At 47.7% G+C, this 18,401-nt stretch overlaps 3 protein-coding genes across 5 annotated transcripts; 1 reads left to right on the forward strand and 2 right to left on the reverse strand.

The window, feature by feature from the left end:
• Nucleotides 1–981: 981 nt before the first annotated feature.
• hpse (heparanase) lies at nt 982–8,133 on the reverse strand. 2 transcript variants are annotated; one of them, XM_076758405.1, is made up of 12 exons: nt 7,887–8,133; nt 6,336–6,460; nt 5,607–5,735; nt 5,218–5,391; nt 4,952–5,123; nt 4,213–4,260; nt 3,989–4,082; nt 3,788–3,894; nt 3,172–3,286; nt 2,801–2,925; nt 2,577–2,720; nt 982–1,336 (listed from the first exon to the last, which is right to left on the reverse strand). In XM_076758405.1, exons 1-12 carry the CDS (start codon nt 8,096–8,098, stop codon nt 1,177–1,179), a joined length of 1,605 nt encoding a protein of 534 aa, XP_076614520.1. In that variant the 5' UTR covers nt 8,099–8,133; the 3' UTR covers nt 982–1,176. The 2 variants fall into 2 exon arrangements, with proteins under 2 accessions (XP_076614520.1, XP_076614521.1); XM_076758406.1 differs by having other exon boundaries at nt 1,058–1,336; nt 6,336–6,409.
• An 865-nt stretch (nt 8,134–8,998) lies between these two features.
• Nucleotides 8,999–16,181, reverse strand: helq (helicase, POLQ like). 2 transcript variants are annotated; one of them, XM_076758934.1, is made up of 19 exons: nt 15,959–16,181; nt 15,557–15,814; nt 14,577–15,237; nt 13,688–13,866; nt 13,328–13,528; nt 13,171–13,243; nt 12,954–13,051; nt 12,714–12,812; nt 12,174–12,319; nt 11,854–12,093; nt 11,616–11,757; nt 11,352–11,456; nt 11,064–11,271; nt 10,279–10,436; nt 10,102–10,200; nt 9,816–9,989; nt 9,618–9,731; nt 9,311–9,445; nt 8,999–9,185 (listed from the first exon to the last, which is right to left on the reverse strand). In XM_076758934.1, the coding sequence occupies exons 2-19, from the start codon at nt 15,731–15,733 to the stop codon at nt 9,081–9,083; spliced, it is 3,114 nt and encodes a 1,037-aa protein (XP_076615049.1). In that variant the 5' UTR covers nt 15,734–15,814; nt 15,959–16,181; the 3' UTR covers nt 8,999–9,080. The 2 variants fall into 2 exon arrangements, with proteins under 2 accessions (XP_076615049.1, XP_076615048.1); XM_076758933.1 differs by having other exon boundaries at nt 15,557–15,775; nt 15,959–16,063.
• A 663-nt stretch (nt 16,182–16,844) lies between these two features.
• Nucleotides 16,845–18,386, forward strand: mrps18c (mitochondrial ribosomal protein S18C). The gene is made up of 6 exons (XM_076758427.1): nt 16,845–16,945; nt 17,132–17,184; nt 17,269–17,352; nt 17,868–17,925; nt 18,023–18,082; nt 18,245–18,386. Exons 1-6 carry the CDS (start codon nt 16,885–16,887, stop codon nt 18,319–18,321), a joined length of 393 nt encoding a protein of 130 aa, XP_076614542.1. The 5' UTR covers nt 16,845–16,884; the 3' UTR covers nt 18,322–18,386.
• The last annotated feature ends 15 nt before the right edge of the window (nt 18,387–18,401 follow it).

Below are 18,401 nucleotides of genomic sequence, written 5' to 3' on the forward strand. Positions count from 1 at the left end.
AGTAGAAATATTGTTTTTTATTCAGATTTATGTGCTTTTAAAGTTCTTTAGGCCCATATTTCATTTTTTTTTTTTCAATGAATGGACAAAAAATTCATTATGAAGTTTTGGATCTAAAAAAAATCCCTCTGATCAGATGAGTCCAGATCTTAAGGTGTCAGTAGATTTCTTCTTCTTCTTCTTCTTCTTCTTCTTCTTCTTCTTCTCTGAACCACAGCATCAAACATGTTCACAGAAAATAAAACGACAGCATTTATTCTGGAGTTCAGGGACGATAGATGACATCCATGAACCATGACACTTAAACGTCACTCGTCACTGAAACCATCAGATCTGTGTGGAGTGATGATGAGGAGGCTGAAACCTTTCTCATATGAACACATGAAACTAAGAGAAATGTCTGCTTTCCATCATGTTTTCATTGTCTGACCTTTGACTGCGGCTCTTAGTGACATCTCTTCTTCTGTGGTGGTTTAGCTGAAGTGACTGGAGGATCGGCTCCACCTGCTGTTTGTCTCCATCAGCAGTGAATCAGACTCACACAGCAGGATTGAGACAAGCGTTCAGCCAGGTCTTATTTGATCACTGAGTTTGGATGGAAACATGTCTGTAGTCTCACCTCAAACTGAGCTGACTGACTCATGTGGAGACGAGGCAGACAAACATCACCTGGACGACTCATGCCGAGCTGGCGTCAGGTGTCATCACGTTTGTCTTTGGGTCACGTGTTCAGGACAGGTAGAGGCCCTGAAGGCATCTTTAACGAGTGAGCTGTCAGTGTGTTTAGATTCACAAATATCGGTTTGTCATAAAGGTTTCCAGGAGGTAAAAGATCACCGAGGCTCACTGATGCATTCAGGTGCTGCTTCACGCTGAGAGTCACTCTGAGAGTGACAACCACTGTTGGACTTTGAGCAGATCTAAACTGGTGATGTTCGGTTTGACCAACGGCGGCTGAAGTCACATGTTCGACTGCCTTTGTGTGTTTGAACTAGAAAAACTTTATTAGCAAAGCATACAGTGTTTTCTACATATAAAAAAACTCCAGCACCCTGTGTGTCAGAAACAGCACCAAATCATCGACATGTTCCATCTTCAGTCCGTCACTGACTGGAGTTGAAGTCACTTTGGGGCAGTGGTGATCAGCTCAGTGTCACCTGACCTGCAGTGATGAGGTCAGAGGCAGCCGGCGGCTCCGGCATCTGTGAACACGAAGAAGGCCAGCGAGTAGGCAGGAAGCTGCAGGTGTTCGGCTGGAGGCAGGCGGCTCCCCGTCAGCTCAGGCAGAGTTTTATCGTCCACCATCTTCAACACGTCTCCGTTCAGCTTCACAGACCTGAAACAGCCGCTTGTTAGCCCTCATCCGTCACACAACCACAGATCTATCACTTTTCAGTCATGAGTACTGATCACCGCTGTACCTGAGCAATAAACTGGACACTCAGTGTCCAGTTTATTGCTTTATTATGTGCGATTATGCTTTATTATGTGCTTTATTATCTCTAATATAAACATATACAGAAATTCATATTAATATTTGACATTTAAACGTTAAAAATAAACTGACAAGCTGAAATGTTTTGAAGGTTCAGCAGATGAAGTGATTTTTTACAGGGAGTCAGTGAAGCGGCCTCCATCAGGAACCTGAACCTGAAGGCTTATGGGGTAGAACCGCACCTCACTACAGCAAACCGATGAGTTCTTGTCCTCAGCCTCACAGAGGGGACAGTCCACAACCAGACCAGGACCAGCGGGCCTCGTTTCCACTCGTTTAATCAGATTAAATCAGAGGCTGGTGAACACCTGCGTCCATCTTTGCCAACACCTGCAATCTGTCCACGCCTGAGTGATGCTACTAACAGCAGCATCTGCAGCTCCACCTGCTTCTGTTTGATCAGCAGCTGATTAACACTTCCTGTCAGCTGGCTCATTACCACCTGCACTGTAATAGCTTTCCCTCCCTGATCGTTACTGAACATGTCAGCACCGGTGCTGCATTCAGGTGCTCCCTGTCAATGTAGGAAATTCACTAGTTGGCCACTAAACAGCAGACAAAGAAATAAAACCCAGTCAGTCTAACTCCATCGGACCAGCATTAACCCTTCACTTAACTCTTAATGGACCATTGAAAAAGAAACGCACTCATCAAACAGGCTTCATTTGAACCAGATCAATAAAAGTGTTTTTGACTCGTTTCATTGAGTTCAGAAATAAAGATTTTCATTTTCATAACGATGTCAAGTAATCATGTCACAGAAACACTGAGTGTCAGCCAGCAGTCGCTCCAGGCTGCTTTACTCTGAGATACCCCTGATGACATCACTCTGATGTCATCAGGGGCATTTTTTCTATCTTTAGAAATCTTCTCTGTATCATTAAGCAGTTTTCACAGACTGAATCAAACTTTCCGGCTTCTTTAACGAACACAGAAAAGACAAACTGACGGACGTGGAACACATGAAACACATCGGCTGCCTCGGCATTTCACGCTGACAGAGTGATAAAACGTGCTTCTCACATGACGCCAAGAGAAGACTTGAGGCTAACTCGGTGATAAATGGGTGTATTGACGGCACCTGGAGTACAGCCCCTCCTCCCCCGGACGCTCAGCCTGAAGAACAAAAGCCTCCACTGTGCCGGAGACCAGGGCAGGAACGGAGATCCTGGCCGGCTTCCTGCTCAGGTTCATCGACATCAACGTGACGGCTCCGCTTCTGTAACTGCAGAAAAACAGACGGCGCTGAACCAGCTGCTCCACGGAGGCGCTTCAGCTGATCACGCGATGGGAAAGCAGGAGTACCTCTTTCTGTTGGCACAGTGCAGGTACAGCCTCACCCGCTTCCCTGCAGCGGCGCCGGGAAAGGCTTCGAGTTTCAGAACCTCCGGTCCAACAAGTCTCTTATAGAGGACAGACAACCAGTAATCCTGAGAGGAGACAGACAAGACGTCTTCACATCATTTCATTAAAGACAAATTCATTCATGGTTTCATCTGACGAGTTAGAAAACAGCTCTTCACTCTTTCATCTCTTCACCCAGTTTAATCAATCAATCATGTTATCCATCATATTTTTATTTTTCTTCACTCAAATCTGTAAAGTAACGACTAACTAAAGCTGTCGAGGACGCGTTCAAACATAATGAGAGACATGAATCATTAAAGGAGTCTTACAGGTAGAGGATCCAGGTTATCGTCCACCAGGTGATAACTTCCAGAGCCAATGAACACCTGCCTCATCACCACATCCAGGCCGAGCCTGGCTGCCAGGCCGAGTTTATCCAGCCACCTGCAGACAGCACACGTTACCGAAACATGTTCATAACCCTGAAACATGTGTTCATGATGCTGAAACATGTGTTCATAACACAGTCATGTGTTCATATCTCAGTGTGATACGCTGAGTTTCCAGAGAATTCTACGACATGTGCAAAGACCAAGAGTGTTTTTGTCTTCTCACTTCGGAATCCACATGTGAGCCATGTTGCGAGCAGATTTAAGGTTTGTCATGTGACCGGGGCTGCTGGGTAATTAGTAAACTCAATTAGCTCCATGTAGCACTGTGAACCACGACTGTCTGACAGTCAACACTTGTGCCCTGCATCACTGTTCGGGTCACATTCGCTTCTTTTCCCTCAGTTTAATTACTGAAGCATCTCGTTTCCGACCAGAACTCAAAGACACTGAACTTAAGCTCATCGAAGACTCAAGAAAACAGCAAAAGTTAATTGAATCTGTTGAACGACAACGTGGACGGGGACCGTTCGGTCTTTCGACTCGTCTAACTCACATGAATCCTGCTGCGAACGTGTCCGACAGTCCCACAGCTCCTCCTCCGTAGGCTGAGCTCGTCTCTCCGAGCCAGACCGGCTTCCCAGGAGACACAAGCTTCACCTTCTGGACCAGGACAGAAAACATGGAGAGACGTAAGGACGACGTGTCCAACAATAAATGGTCCCTGTGTCCGTCCACTTCACCTGCACGTTATTACCTCCAAGACTTCATTGGTCTTTAAGGCCAGAGTGTCCAGAACGTCAGGATCTAGAAAGTCCTCCAAGGACGTGTCTCTGCCGTTCACATAATAACTAGGAAACAGAAGAAGGTCACATGTTTAAACTGGGACAGACCAGCCTGTCCACTAGCAGATGGACTCTGTGCTGTGATGTTGTGTCTTCACAGTTTGTTTCTGCAGTCTGAGGTCAAAGGTCAACTCACTGGTGCCACGTGCAGGCGTCCACGGCCTCAGCTCCAGTCTGCAGGAACCTACAGGGGCCAGAGGATCCACTGATGGTTAATACAACAGCAAACAGCAGAGACTCGGACAGCAGAGACTCGGACAGCAGAGACTCAAACAGCAGAGACTCGGACAGCAGAGACTCAAACAGCAGAGACTCAGACAGCAGAGACTCAAACAGCAGAGACTCAAACAGCAGAGACTCAGACAGCAGAGACTCGGACAGCAGAGACTCGGACAGCAGAGACTTGGACAGCAGAGACTCGGACAGCAGAGACTCAAACAGCAGAGACTCAAACAGCAGAGACTCAAACAGCAGAGACTCGGACAGCAGAGACTCGGACAGCAGAGACTCAGACAGCAGAGACTCGGACAGCAGAGACTCGAGCTCAGCCTCTGCCGCTTTAATGAGTCTGTGAGCAGAAAACATGGCCTCCATGTTCAGACTGTATAAACTCACACAACATGTTTGTAAACACAGATGAGTTAATTAGTGCTAATTATCCAATTACTGATGTGCTTTAAACTGCCGTTCCAACAGTCTGATGTGGCTTTAAGTCTTTCTTAATGTGTCGGATCATTTCTCTTAAAGGGGAACACATGTCTCTACAGAGGAACAATTGTTTTAGGAGTCAGAATTAATCTTCCCTTTAAGAAACTTTCCATATTCAAACAGTACCAAACCGTCTCCATGGGAACAGGGACAGCGTGACCTCTCACCCCTCCAGGATGTCTGTCCTGTGGTCTCGAGGCTGACCGACGTCCGGCCCGTACAGTCTGGCGTCGCGATAAAATCTGGATTGTGACATCATCTCCCTGAGACGAGTAAAGTCTTTTCCCAGCTGATGTCCGTCCACTCGAATCCCCGCCTTCTTCTCGTAGCTGTTCGGCTCTGACGGGAAGAACAGACGAGAACGTGTTTGTTTGATGCACACGGCTGATATGAGGTTGCAGCGCTAAGAGCGTGGACGTGCCCCGTTGTGTACCGTTGCCCAGCTCCCACGCCATCCTGTAGCCTCTGGATTGGCAGTACTGCAGCAGCGAGCAGGCGTTGCTGCTGTTCCAGCTGTTTTCGGCCGTTCTGAGCAGAGCGTTCAGGCCGAAGATCAGATCCATCCCCGAGCAGTTGGTGAAGGAGTGCAGCAGGTCCACAGTGTTCTCTGTCACAGGGAGAGGACAGCGGTTAGCACTGTCAGTGACCTTGACCCAGGACCTGGTTTAGAGCTGGAGCTGATCCCCGTCTGCGGACACGGTGGCTCACGGTGCTCAGAGAAGGTTAATACACAGAGAACAAAACTCCCCACGATGAGCTGAGTCTGAATAAATCTGACAATAAAGAGAGCAAACATTTCAAGAACGCCAGAAGAGCTCGTACCTGTGAACTTCACTCTCCTGTACTTCCTCCGCAGATCTTCTCTCATCAGGACCACCTGTTGTCGAGTCCACTCCGTCTTCAGCTTGTCTTCCAGCCACGAGGGCAACTCCAGTTTATCACAGGACGGAGCTAACGAGGCCACGGGGGGAATATTATTCAGAGCGTACATTTCAAACTGTGCTGCATCTTAGCTACCGTATCATCTTCAGGGACATCTGGACTCTCTTTGTGAGGCAGTTTTTTTGTCCAACTCAAAACACAGAAACAAAATGGCGTCACATGACAGTCATGTACTGGTCTGGGATCAACAGAAGAGCGAGAGTAGAGCTGCGAGTCATCTGCATAGAATGACAGGATACCAATCACGTTTCCTGTGAATGACGCAGTGGTCCAAGCATTGACCCCTGTGGAACGCCTGATAACATTTAGCTTCCACAGATCAAGGGCTGTGGAACCAGACTGGAACACATCGTGTAAACCAGGAAAGCACATTTCTGCCAACATGTCACTGAGCATCTTAATCTTTGTCATGTTTAACCTTTCACATCTGATCAGTTTCCATATTATGAACCACAGATTGAAGCACAGTGATGATGAAGAAAGGCTGAAGTCAGTCTGTTGATCCTGAGCGATTCAAAAGAACAAGAATGAACAGGTCTGCTGTGACGGTGGCTCGTCTGTGTGGGAGCTCTGACGGTTTCAATGGGATCTGTGAGGATCTGGTCTTACCTGCAGTGAAACCAGAGTCCGGCTGATGCCTCTGAGGGGTGAACACCATGAAGTCTTGTCTGGTCCCCCCAAACCTCAAAAAAGATGGAGTTAAAGCTTTTGCCAGCGTTCTTATCTTTGGAGAGCTGAAGAAGAAAAGAAAAGAAAAGAAAAGAAAAGAAAAGGGAAGAAAAGAAAAGAAAAGAAAAGGGAAGAAAAGAAAAGAAAAGAAAAGAAAAGAAAAGGGAAGAAAAGAAAAAAGAAAAGAAAAGAGAAGAAAAGAAAAGGGAAGAAAAGAAAAGAAAAGAAAAGAAACGGGAAGAAAAGAAAAGAAAAGAGAAGAAACGAAAAGAAAAGGGAAGAAAAGAAAAGAAAAGAGAAGAAAAGAAAAGAAAAGAAACGGAAAGAAAAGAAAAGAAAAGAAAGGAAAAGGGAAGAAAAGAAAAGAAACGGGAAGAAAAGAAAAGAAAAGAGAAGAAAAGAAAAGGGAAGAAAAGACAAGAAAAGGGAAGAAAAGAAAAGAAAAGAAAAGAAAAGAAAAGAAAAGAAAGGAAAAGAAAAGGAAAGGGAAGAAAAGAAAAGGGAAGAAAAGAAAAGAAAAGAAAAGAAAGGAAAAGGCAAGAAAAGAAAAGAAAAGAAAAGAAACGGGAAGAAAAGAAAAGAAAAGAAAAGAGAAGAAAAGAAAAGGGAAGAAAAGAAAAGAAAAGAAAAGAAAAGAAAGGAAAAGAAAAGGAAAGGAAAGGGAAGAAAAGAAAAGGGAAGAAAAGAAAAGAAAAGAAAAGAAAAGAAAAGAAAAGACACGTTCATGTTTCCGTTGGTCTCTTCAGAGCAAAGAACAAACTTTATCAGAAGCTGGTTTATCAACAGGATCAATAAGAAGCTTCTTTCTGCTTCTGTGACCAAATGAACTGCTGATCTGTGAATAAATTATTGGCAGAATTTGATTTTTCTTTCTTTTTTTGCATTTCCTGTCAAATCTTGTTCATTTTGACCGACTGTCTCTCAAAGCAAACACTGATGAAATGAATTTGAACGTGAATCAACGTGAACTCCGAGCTGAGTCGTGTTCGCTCTTAAAAACATGAAAAAAGAAACTTATATTTTAGCAGCAATACTACAGTATAAAATATTCCGATCCAGTAAGTACTGACGGTGTTACTTCAGCTAAAGTGCACGTAGTATTATCAGGAAGTTAAAGTACTCAGACGGATCCTTTCAGACTCGATGAATAATTCACAGACAGGAGACAAAGTCAGTTTCCTCAAACACTGCAGTGAAGTACTCATCGTTGTTACTGCAGTAGAAGTACTTGATTTGCCTGTTTGATGCTCAGTGAAGTGAAGCCTGTCTGTGTGTTAAAGGTGCATTTAATCCCCTGAAACTCATTTAAAGCTGTGAATACTACAAACACTTCACAGTTCAGAGGATTTAAGCAGTTTCAGGTCACCGCAGATCACAGCTGATCACCGCAGATCACAGCCGATCACAGCAGATCACAGCAGATCACCGCAGATCACCGCACACTAACCCGCAGGATCCAGCGAGCAGCTGCTGGCTCCGCACTGAACCCACCTCAGGAGGAACATGAACTTCTCCTCTGACGCCAGGCTCGCGTCGATGGTGACGGACAGAAAGCGCGGCTCCACCCGCCGGATCACCGCGGACAGGCCCGCCATCACCGCGGCGTCCGGCGGCTCCGAGCGGTTCTGGTTCGGGTCCCCGATGCGGACTCCGTCAGTTTGAGTCCAGAAGACACACAGAAGCACCGACAGCGCCACCGACATGACTGCAGACTGAGCGTCCGACACACGCTCCACACTTCCTGCACAGCTTCCTCCTCTTCACAGCCGGGGACGCGGCTTTCTTCCGGCTTCACGCCGTTCACACCAGAGCCGGATCAGCTCCGGGGGCAGCCTGGGCTCACCTGTAGGACAGGTGTTATTGTGTGTGGACTGATCACTGTGAGGTCACATCAGACCTCAGTTCATCTCTGAGGCTGAGGCTGAAGCTCAGTTATTGATATTATATTTAACAGTAATCCATCCTGATGAATCTGAATCTGACCAAACAGTGAAAACAACACCAGAACTCTGAAAGTACAATGAAGTAGAAATACTCAGCTGAAGTACACTGCAGGTACTTTACAGGTCAGCCAAACTCGTTCCACTCATCAGAGCAGAACTCCTCTTCATCAGAACATGAGCCTTCCTCAGTGACTCGACTCCATTCAAACTGAACAAACAGCTGGTGAAGACTTCCCACATGTCAATCTGTTGCTAGGAGACGTCTCAAGCTCCGTCCAATCAACAACTGCAGTATAAACAGGACGTGACTGTCCAGTGAAAAACAAACTAATCTCTGCGTTCGTCGGTCCTGGTTTCATTTAGTGCTGACTGAAGTAAACTCGGTTCAGCTGCTGACTCCAGGTGTGCAGAGTCCAGGTGTTCTCACTCTGTGTGAAGGATGGAGGCGGACACCACCCGCTGCTGGTGTCTGACACAGAGCTGCTCAGAGGTCCAGTGTGCAGCATGGAGGGACTGTCTCAGCCTCCAGAGTCAGCGCTTGGTTTGTCCGCTCCGGGCTCCTGCAGGACCTGGTGGACTGTGTGAGGAGGAGCAGCTGCCTCATTGGTTCTTATCCTCAGGTGATTAAACACTGCCACAAACAACGAGGCCGAGTCCCTCTTGTACATTATTTTAATAAGAAATTCAAACAATAAAAACAGACAAACAGGAAGTTTACAAAGAGAAGAAAACTTCTCTGGAATCAGCGAATCAGACGAGTTTTTAAAGGTGACGGCAGGTCTGAAGGAACCGTCAGCAGCTCGTCCACCTCCTCCTGAAGAGCGGCAGCCTTTTCTTTCACAAGCATCTGGAACACGAACACACACACACACACACACACACACACACACACACACACAAACACACACACACACCAGCTGATTAACACACTTTATTCAAACTGGATGATGTCACCTGGTAAATATGACTCACCTTGGCAGAGGCTACGATCTGATTGGCCTGCTTCTTGTTAAGGTGTTCTATGGTCCTGCAGAGGACAGCAGGGTCGGCGTTGGACAGGTGAGTCAGTGTTTTGTAGCCGGCGTTATAGAGCTGCTTCGCTCGAGACTGAAGGAAAACACAAACATGAATTTCACTGCGTGCGCACACACACCAGTCCTCTTCACAGACATGTCTTCAGTTCACACTGAGTCAAAGTGTCTCAGTCAACAGTCTGCTGAGACAGCTGTTAGCTGCTCCTGTTAGCAGCTCCCGTTAGCAGCTGGACCTCCACACTGACCTCCATGACTCCAACCACCTCCATCAGAGGGACGAGCTCCGCCTTCACGCAGTAGCTCAGCCTTCTCGTCAGCTCCGTCAGCAGAGCTTTGAAGGGCCAGAACTCCTCCAGCTCCTGAACACAGACACACAGGATAAGCAGCGACTGGCTTGAACAGACCTGAGATCAGCCTCAGCGGTTTCCTCTGTGCAGCCGTACCTCGGTGAAGTGCAGCACGCAGGAGCAGAAGGCGGAGGAGGAGCTGAGGAGGGTCTGGACGAAGCCTCGGCTCAGCTGGAACCTCTCGGCGACGCTCCACAGGTTCGTCTCCTTCAGCAGCGAAAACAGCACGAGAGCCAGATACATCCGCCTCACCACCTCCATGTTCACGCTCTGAAACACAGCAAACAAGATGCTGTTCCAGCAGACCTCCTCCTTCGGCCTGACGTAGCTTCCCTGACTCCACCACCTGCTCGGGTGTTACCTGCAGGTCGTGGTTTCTTACCTTTTTCACCGTCTGTCCTGCAGCTTTTCGAGCAACGAAGCTCTCCGGCACGCCGACGGCTGCAGACATCTTCTGCTCTGCGGCCGACAGCAGGGTGAACTGCAACAAGACAACAAAGCTGAACGCCGTCCTCTGAGGCGGGAAAACCACATCAGCACGTGTCACACGACTCTGTACCTGTCTGAAGAACGTCATCCAGTCCGGCTTGCACTGTGAAACCATGTCGTAGGGTGTGACCAGGTAGACCAGGTGCAGGCAGCTGTTGAGCAGCAGACCGTCCAGACCTTTAGAGAGGTCTCTGTACAGCACGTCGCTGTAGGACAGATCCACCGAGCCTGAGGACAAGAGACAGAGCTGCACTCCATAGGTCTACGGCTAACATGCTAACGTTTAACAGGTATCATGCTAATTTTAGCCTGTTAGCATGCTAGCATTGGCTAACAAGCAGGAAGCATAAAGTCCAGCTCAGGCTGATGGGAATGTCAGCACCTCTGCAGGCGTTTGCTCATAAAGTTTTGAACACATTAACATGTTGATCTGAATGAAGTCATTAATTAATTCATGTGTTCATCATTTCCTCCAAACAACATTGAACGTTTTCATCACATTTCCTGTTTTCACTGATTGGAGGTTGGAGGAAAAGATGAAGCCACATATTTGTGTTCAGACGTCCTTTAAATGATCAAACTGGATCTTTTTTTTTTTTTGACGTCCTTGTCGACTTTTCCTTCCTTTGGGTTGACTTATTGTCCTGAAGGCTCTAAATGAGACGTCAGAAGACTCATCCTCAGGGGACATGAGTGTTTGATGGTTGAGACATTTCAGCCTGCAGCAAAGTGGAGGACTGAAGGACACCTGGACATGAACATGGACAGAGACACGACAGCTTTGAAGTACGAATGTGTGACCTGCTCAGGTGAGACGACCTGAGCTCGGACCTCACTGTCCTGACGGGGACGGACCTTTATAAGTGGCTCTTCCCATCTTGGTGACCTGCAGGCTTTGACCGTCTGAGTCTGTAGCCGCAGCGATGAGACCTTTGTCCTTCAGGAGGTGGACACACCGCTGCACTGCCTCCCACAGACTCGTCTCCACGCACAGCTGTCTCTGCTGGACGGACAGCAACGTCCCACCCAGGAAGTCTCTGATCTGATCCAGCGATGAGGCGATCTGCAACACACACAGCTGTGAGCAGACGGCGTCAAAGACCGGCACGTTTGGACATGAACGGTGAAAACCAGGGGACGTACATTTAGTCCAACGAGTGACAGGATGAGACTCAGGAGACCTTTTCCATCGTCAAGCAGCAGGTTACTGAAACAGTTTTCCATTGGGGCGCAAACCAGACCTTTAGCCTGAGGGACAAAGAAAAGTCAGGACAGAGCAGAGGACAGCTGGGACTGGAGACCAGGAGAGGCTGGATCAGGAGGATCCAGACAGGAACAGACGGAGAACCAGACTTCAGAGGTTCCTGACAGTCTTCACCGTTTCCAGACCAGCTGTGAGTCTCTCACCATGTGTCTTTCCTGGTCCTGGAGGATGAGGACGCTCTCTCCCACAGTGTCCATCCCGGCTCGCCCGGCCCGTCCCACCATCTGCTTGTACTGGCTCCTCTTCAGGAAGTCCGTGGCCACGTAGGGTGAACGCAGGATGACTCTGATTCAAAGACATCAGAGTTAAAAACCCTTAAAACTGTTCAAATCAAACAATATTCAGACGTCAGTCATTCTAGAAATGAACAGATCAACCTACCTGCGGGCAGGTAGGTTGATCCCTGCAGCCAGGGTGGAGGTGCAGGTGAGGAGGCAGAGGACCCCGTTGGAGTAGGCCTCCTCCACCAGCTTCCTCTCCTCGGAGGTCAGTCCGCTGTGGTGATAGGCCAGGCCGTAGGGCACCGTCCTGCGGAGCACCGGACACACCGAGCCGTTCCCGCCGTCCCTCAGCTCTCTGAGGAGGACGGCCTTCTCCGCCGCCCTCTGCTGGAGGAACTCCCTGTAAGAGCCGAGCGACAGCAGCGAATGAGTCGAGCTGCGGGAGGCGGAGCAGAAGGTGTCGGCCGGCGGTTCACCTACTCCTTCAGGTATTTGCAGATCATGGCTGCCACGTTCTCACAGTTCTTCTTGGTGGGACAGAAGACCAGACAGGAATGAGCCGGAATGACTTCGGTCACCAGAGCGATGATGTGATCCGGGTCGATCTTCTGCATCGCGCTGGAGTACTGAGGTCGAACAGATCAGACACACGGCCATCACTCAGCTCTGTCATCGCGTCATTCTCTCGTGCTGTTATTGACCTCTGATTGTTCACCTTTCACGCAGGTGATCACACTCAGGTAACACGCTCAGGTTTCACCTGTGAGTCTGCTGCTCAGTGTTCTCAGTGTCACGATGAAGACAAACCTGTGGCCTCTCGGTGTCTCAGGTGAAGGGACACACCTGGCTGCTCACCTGGTGCGGGGCGGGTCGGTCAGATGCGTCACACGGAGCAGGTGTGAACTTCTGATTTCTGAGAGTCGAGCTTCTCTTTCTGAGCTGCATCGACGGAGAAAAACCTCGTTTCTCTGGAAGGTTTGTGACCTTCACCTGACAGACTGCCGTGAAGGACGTACTTACCTTAAAGTTGAGAAGACGTGAGAATCTGAAACACTCGTCTTCCTTTGGGTCCACTTCGTAGATGCTGTCCTTCAGTTTCACATACTCCTTCAGCTGAACCTAAACACACCACAGATTTACCGCAGGTCACGGTGTCACACCGGTTCAACCGAGCAGCGGCAGCAGACACGACGGCAGTAATGAGGAAGAGTAACAGCAGCAGCGGACTCCTGGTTCAAGCCACCGTCAAAAGACACTCACAGGCCGGAAGTCGTTGGTGTAGTTTTCAGCCCTCAAGAACGTCTGCAGGTCTTTGATGTTTCCCAGAGTGGCGCTCATTCCAATAATCTGAGTGGTCTCTGGAAAGAACCGAGTGGGATCGTTAACAGGTTGTTTGCAGTCGCGTGACATTAAGTCAAACAGCCCGTGCAAAGGTTTTAAGGGTCCTGTGAGATTAGAATGAAAGGAGGACACTCACCGCTCATGTAGAGGACTTTGGACAGAGTCATTTCGATCAGAGCCCCTCGGCTGCCGTCACCCAGCATGTGAAGCTGCACAGAGAGGACACACGTTCACACCTTTACCTCCACCATCAAACCTCAAACAGCATTTATTCCACGCAGGTGAGTCTGTACCTCGTCCACCACCACCAGTCCCAGTTTGTCCATCCTGCCGGTCTCGATCAGAGAGTTGACGAGGCTGTGGGCTTTCTCTATGGTGGCGATGTAGAGCGACGCCCGGTTTCTCCTCTTCACCGGAGGAAACTTGCCCTTACTGCCAGCGTACTCCTCCACCATGAAGTCCAGCTCCAGGCCGAAGCTCGCCAGCCCACAGACCTGCAAGGGGACCAGAGCAGCTTCAGGACAGTGCTTTAAGGTCCGGACAGGAGTCCCACAAGGCTCTGCTCTCGGTCCTCTTCTGTTCACCATAAACAGATATAATATGTGTCTCAGGTCTATGATGGTGTGACTTTTGTTCCTTTTTTGTTGCCGTACCTTCTCCTGCACCAGCGATATGTACGGTAAGATGAACAGACAATCGTTGTTCCTGCACAGCAGCTCTCGGAGGATGAGGATCTCTGCCACCAGAGTCTTCCCTCCGCTGGTGGGAAGAGAGTAGATCAGGTTCTTCCTCTCCTGAACACAGTCCAGGTTCAGACACGTCACCTGCCAATCTGACAAAAAAAAGACTTTCTTAACGAGAGTCACGTGAAGTTACAGGCAGCAGATGGTTAGCTTAGCTTAGCATAAAGACTGGAAACAGGGAAACTAAATCTGGTTGCCAGTTAACAGAAAAATGCAACTTTTCATTATCAATTAATCTGCAGCAGAACGGAAAGAATCAAGAGAAAATGCATCAGCAGCCGTTCTGATAATCAATTAATCATTTATCAATTTATGCTTCTCAAAAGTCAGAATTAGCCTCTTTAATCTGTTTTCATCACAGTAACTGAACGTCTTTGAGTTTCTGACTGTTGGTTTGAGGATGATGTGCGTCTGAAGACGTCTCCGACATTTCAAAGGACGACTGATGAGGAAACATCTGGAGACTGAGAATGAAAATAACCGTAATCTGCTGATTACTTTCACATTAATCACTTATTCTAAAGAATATCAGAAAATAGTGAAAAACGCTCATAAAAACGTCCTCGGTGCAAAGGGACGTCTTCAAAGTCTCGTTTTGTCCAACCAACAGTCCAGAAACCAAAGAGGTTCGATTAAACATCACAGACGAGGAAAACCAGCGAATCCTCACGCTTCAAAGGCTGGAACGTTCACGTCAGCCAGTTTCCTCTAAGATAAGATAAGATAAGATAAGATAAGATAAGACTTTATTAACAGCGTCTCTAACTGAGACTTTGAGGACCAAACAAAGCGTCTTCACCATATAAAGTCTTGATTCCTCTCAGCTTGTCCATCAGCTCCTTCACTTTGGAGGGGAGTCCAAAGAAAGGTCCGAGGTCGGTCGTGTGAGCGGACACCGTTTCCATCGCCTGCATGGCGACGCTCATCTCCTCGGTAACCACGGCTTCTTTCATCACGGCGGTCCGGGACATGGCAGCGGGAGTTGCTCCGTTACAGACCATCGTCCTCTTCAGCTGATCCGCCACGCTCCTCCTCGCCTTGCTCGGCCTCCTGGTGTTGTCCTCCATGTTTGTCTCTCTTGCAGCCTCGCCGGCCCCGTCAGGGTTTCTGAAAGGTGTCGAGGTTTTGTCTCGGTCCCGCTTCGTCCGGCTCCACTTTGAAGTTTCATGAACTTGCTCTTCAAACTGAAGCTGGCTGGGCGGTAAGTCCTCGAAGGGTTCGTCTCCGAGGTCATCTAAGATGGAGTCCGTGAGAAGGTCTTGACAGGGCTGTTTCCAGACGCCGTCTTTCGATGGCCGAAGAGGCGTGAAGTCCAGCGGGTCGGTGGTGTTGGTGGGAGCTGAAGGCTGGACGTCACGCTGCCTTTCGTTCTGTTCTGCATCGTCCAGCTTTGCCAGGACAGAGCTGTCCTCCAGGATACTGTCATAGTCCCCAAACAGATCCTCAGTGTCACTGCAGAACTGACAACAAACAGGTGTGTTAGTCTGCAGTCACATGACGTCCCATCAGTGTAGGACTGACGCAATCAGCTGACGGAACAGCCAATCAGACAGCTGGAATCATTTGACAGAAACACATTTAACAGACTTTCTTCAACAGATGGCAGAAGCATCGTCACAGCAGCGACATGTTCAGACTCTCTTTGAAACCAATCAGGAGCAGTTTACTGTCAGGAAACTACAGGTGATACAGACCGGGTGCGACAGCTGATGGCTCAGGTGCATCGATTATCAACATGATGTCACAGACAAATCAGACGGATGCTGGTCAGAAACAAACCTCAGTGGCTCGTGTATCAGCCATGATGCCGCTGAGCCTCCGGTTTTTGGGACATTGCTGTAAACAGGTGTCTCCTCCTGTCTTCTTCACTGGTGTCAGTTGACTCTTCAGGACGTCTCTCGACCTCTTCCTTGATGAAACTCTCTTTATTTTGAGTTCTTGTTTCCCAGAATTCATCACTGTCCGGGCTCAGCTGTTATTCCAACCGCCTGATGCTACCTGGCAAAGATGGTCAGCCAGCGAACAAACATCCTGAAACTGGAACACAAAAACCAGTACACAAACACGAAGCCGGCCCCAGTTTCCGGTTCAGACTTCAGATCTCATGTTCTTACGATACGTTAACAACATCTTTAAGTTAAGTTAAGTTAAGTTAAAGCCTGGCTCGTTAAGTAACCTTACCATTGCTGAGCCTTGCTAGCTTACTCCCGGTAGTTGGAACCTCATTTGTTCCCTCAGCGAGCTAATTAGTCACGATAAACACGACAAATTAATCACAAACGTCCGTAAAAAAAACTTAAACGTCTGTCGCCTAAATAATTTAAGAAAAGGGTCTGTTGTCACTTTGGCTCGCGCGGAGGCTTCAACACCTCAGCGAGCCTCAGATTTAAAAATTGTCAACAGCTTCGTCAGAGCAAGAGGAGAATCTGACATCACTTCCGCCTTCGCTTTCCTGGCTAACTAGCTAGCAGAGCTAAACGTTTCAATGCTTATATCGTTTCTCTATTTTGAGTAGTTCAGCTGCCGAACACTTATCACAAGTTATACAAAGTGAGGCCGATGATGACCAGATGTAAGACTCTGCTTAATCAGCACCATTAACGGCCAACTCAGGTCATCTTTCTTGAACCAAGCTTTAAAAATGCTCATCGTGTTACTTTTGGTTAAAAGCAATGAGAATTAACAAGAGCGCTGATTAAAAACTCACATACGTTACTTTATGAGACAAATGCGACGTTTTAAAAATAATCAGTATCATTTCTTTGCTAATATAAGTAGCACGATGTGCTAACGCAAACTCCTTCACTTTTTCCGGAGTGACTCATCTTGTCTCGGTGTCTCTTTGAAGTGGGTAACGTTTAATTTTTTCCGTAAAACATGAGATCTGAACTGTTAAGTTTCATTTATATCAGACACTTAAAATCTACCAGTACAGAGAATTGCACATGGCGTATTAATTTAATATTCATTTAAAATGTTAGATTTCAGATGTAATTTACCTGTAATTAATAAAAAACAACTTTAGAAGCGGTCGGAACTGATAGTCAGAAACCCCAACGAAGCACCGGAGTTCTGGTTGATAACTTCCGGTCCTGTGTCAGGTCAAAATGTTCGCTCACAGATGGTTTCAGAGGCTAAAGCCTGTTTTATCACCACGTGGAAACACAAGTAAGGCTCCAGAAACGCTTTAGCACGTGTGTGGATGTGTTAGAGAGTTTAAGTAGTCTGAGATGAAATATTGTTGTTTTACTTGTTTTAAACGTTTGATTCAGCGTCACCCCGTAAGCCACAGATAGTGATGCTAATGCTAATGTTAGCCAGCGAGCTGTTATTAAACGTTTTCTGCTCCTGCAGGTTTAAGAAGTCTCACGACCGCTTTAGATGTCGTCCAACAAAAAGATAATATGGTAGGAAATGACACGGATTCATTACGGTAAGACACCGGTAATCACAGAGCTAACTGCTAATGGTATTTTGTCTTCACCTTGAAGCTCGTGAAGATGGAAAACCCGTTCAAAGAAGCACAGAAAGGATGTTTTCTCTGCAACGTCACAGTGGACTTCAAAAACATTCAGGTGAGCGACACACCTGCAGCTCCTCCACTGCTTTTACACTGTGAGTCAGACTGGATCACGTCTGAGTGCATTCAGTGAAAGGACACAGAGACCGCTGATGTATATACACCTGTTCACCTCACCTTGTTAATCAGCACGTGTCCATGCACACCAGAAGCCAGGTGAGTCAGTCAGTGCAGGTGAGGCTGAAGTGTCTGATGAGGAGCAGGTTGTTTTGGCAAATGCACGTGAAAACTAGAGAATTGTTATTTCCTTTTAGTGGGTGATTAACTTATGAGAGCCAGTGAAACAGAAATAACACCTGAAAACAATAAACAGAGCAGTCACCTTCACTGGGTGAGGGAGACCCACCTGGACCACAGACCACTTCTGAGGGTTTTCAGCGCTCGAATCAGACTCAGACCCTCCGGAACGTGTCCTGAAGTCTGACACTGAAACTAAGCTCGAGGAGTTCACGCACTGAGCTGTACCTGCTGTCACACCTGACATCGCTGACTCACCTGTCTTCTTAACAGCTGCTCTCCCAGTTCATCTCACCGCACACGGGCAGAATCTATGGTCGACACATCACAGGTGAGCCGCTGAGCGTGAAACTGCATCAGAATCATTTCCTGTTCACACCGTCACCTGTTCGTTCAGTGGAGGAAGAAAATTCATGTTTTTATTTCAGGTTTGTGTGGAAGAAAGCAAAAAGAAGTTTCCAAAGCGATAAAGAAAGCTCAGGCCACAGGTGAGTCTCCGCACGTCACGCCTCAGCTATGACCAGCTGCTGTTCACATCCATCAATCTGATTACTTTCTGTTCATCTATGAGTGTCAAACATCAGCTGACTAACGTGTCACATGTTGTTTTCTGTCAGACTGAACCGACTCTGCTTCACTTCCTCATCCAGGTTTCATGTCGGTGACACACAAACACCCACAGTTCATGAGGGACCCAAACATCTGTGGCATCAAACACATGCAGTGATCAGTCTGAAAGCGTCTTTTCTCATCTTTGTTCTAAATTAATGAATAAACAGCAGCTGTCTCAGCGATGAGTCGACTTCA

This window comes from Chaetodon auriga, chromosome 19 (genome assembly GCF_051107435.1).
Source record: "Chaetodon auriga isolate fChaAug3 chromosome 19, fChaAug3.hap1, whole genome shotgun sequence".
Taxonomy (NCBI): domain Eukaryota; kingdom Metazoa; phylum Chordata; class Actinopteri; order Chaetodontiformes; family Chaetodontidae; genus Chaetodon; species Chaetodon auriga.

Excerpts from the sequence above, each read along its gene's own strand:
- hpse (XM_076758405.1), bottom strand. The coding sequence starts at position 8,098 with ATGTCGGTGGCGCTGTCGGTGCTTCTGTGTGTCTTCTGGACTCAAACT. Across the intron at positions 3,895-3,988 it reads AGACCAATGAAGTCTTGGAG|AAGGTGAAGCTTGTGTCTCC; the intron begins GTAATAACGTGC and ends GTCCTGGTCCAG. Across the intron at positions 1,337-2,576 it reads GAGGAGGGGCTGTACTCCAG|GTCTGTGAAGCTGAACGGAG; the intron begins GTGCCGTCAATA and ends CGGCTGTTTCAG.
- helq (XM_076758934.1), bottom strand. The coding sequence starts at position 15,733 with ATGAATTCTGGGAAACAAGAACTCAAAATAAAGAGAGTTTCATCAAGG. Across the intron at positions 13,244-13,327 it reads GACTGGTGGTGGTGGACGAG|CTTCACATGCTGGGTGACGG; the intron begins GTACAGACTCAC and ends CTCTCTGTGCAG. Across the intron at positions 10,437-11,063 it reads GGGAAGAGCCACTTATAAAG|GCTCGGTGGATCTGTCCTAC; the intron begins GTCCGTCCCCGT and ends TCTTGTCCTCAG.
- mrps18c (XM_076758427.1), top strand. The coding sequence starts at position 16,885 with ATGTTCGCTCACAGATGGTTTCAGAGGCTAAAGCCTGTTTTATCACCA. Across the intron at positions 17,185-17,268 it reads TCCAACAAAAAGATAATATG|CTCGTGAAGATGGAAAACCC; the intron begins GTAGGAAATGAC and ends TTCACCTTGAAG. Across the intron at positions 18,083-18,244 it reads AAAGAAAGCTCAGGCCACAG|GTTTCATGTCGGTGACACAC; the intron begins GTGAGTCTCCGC and ends TTCCTCATCCAG.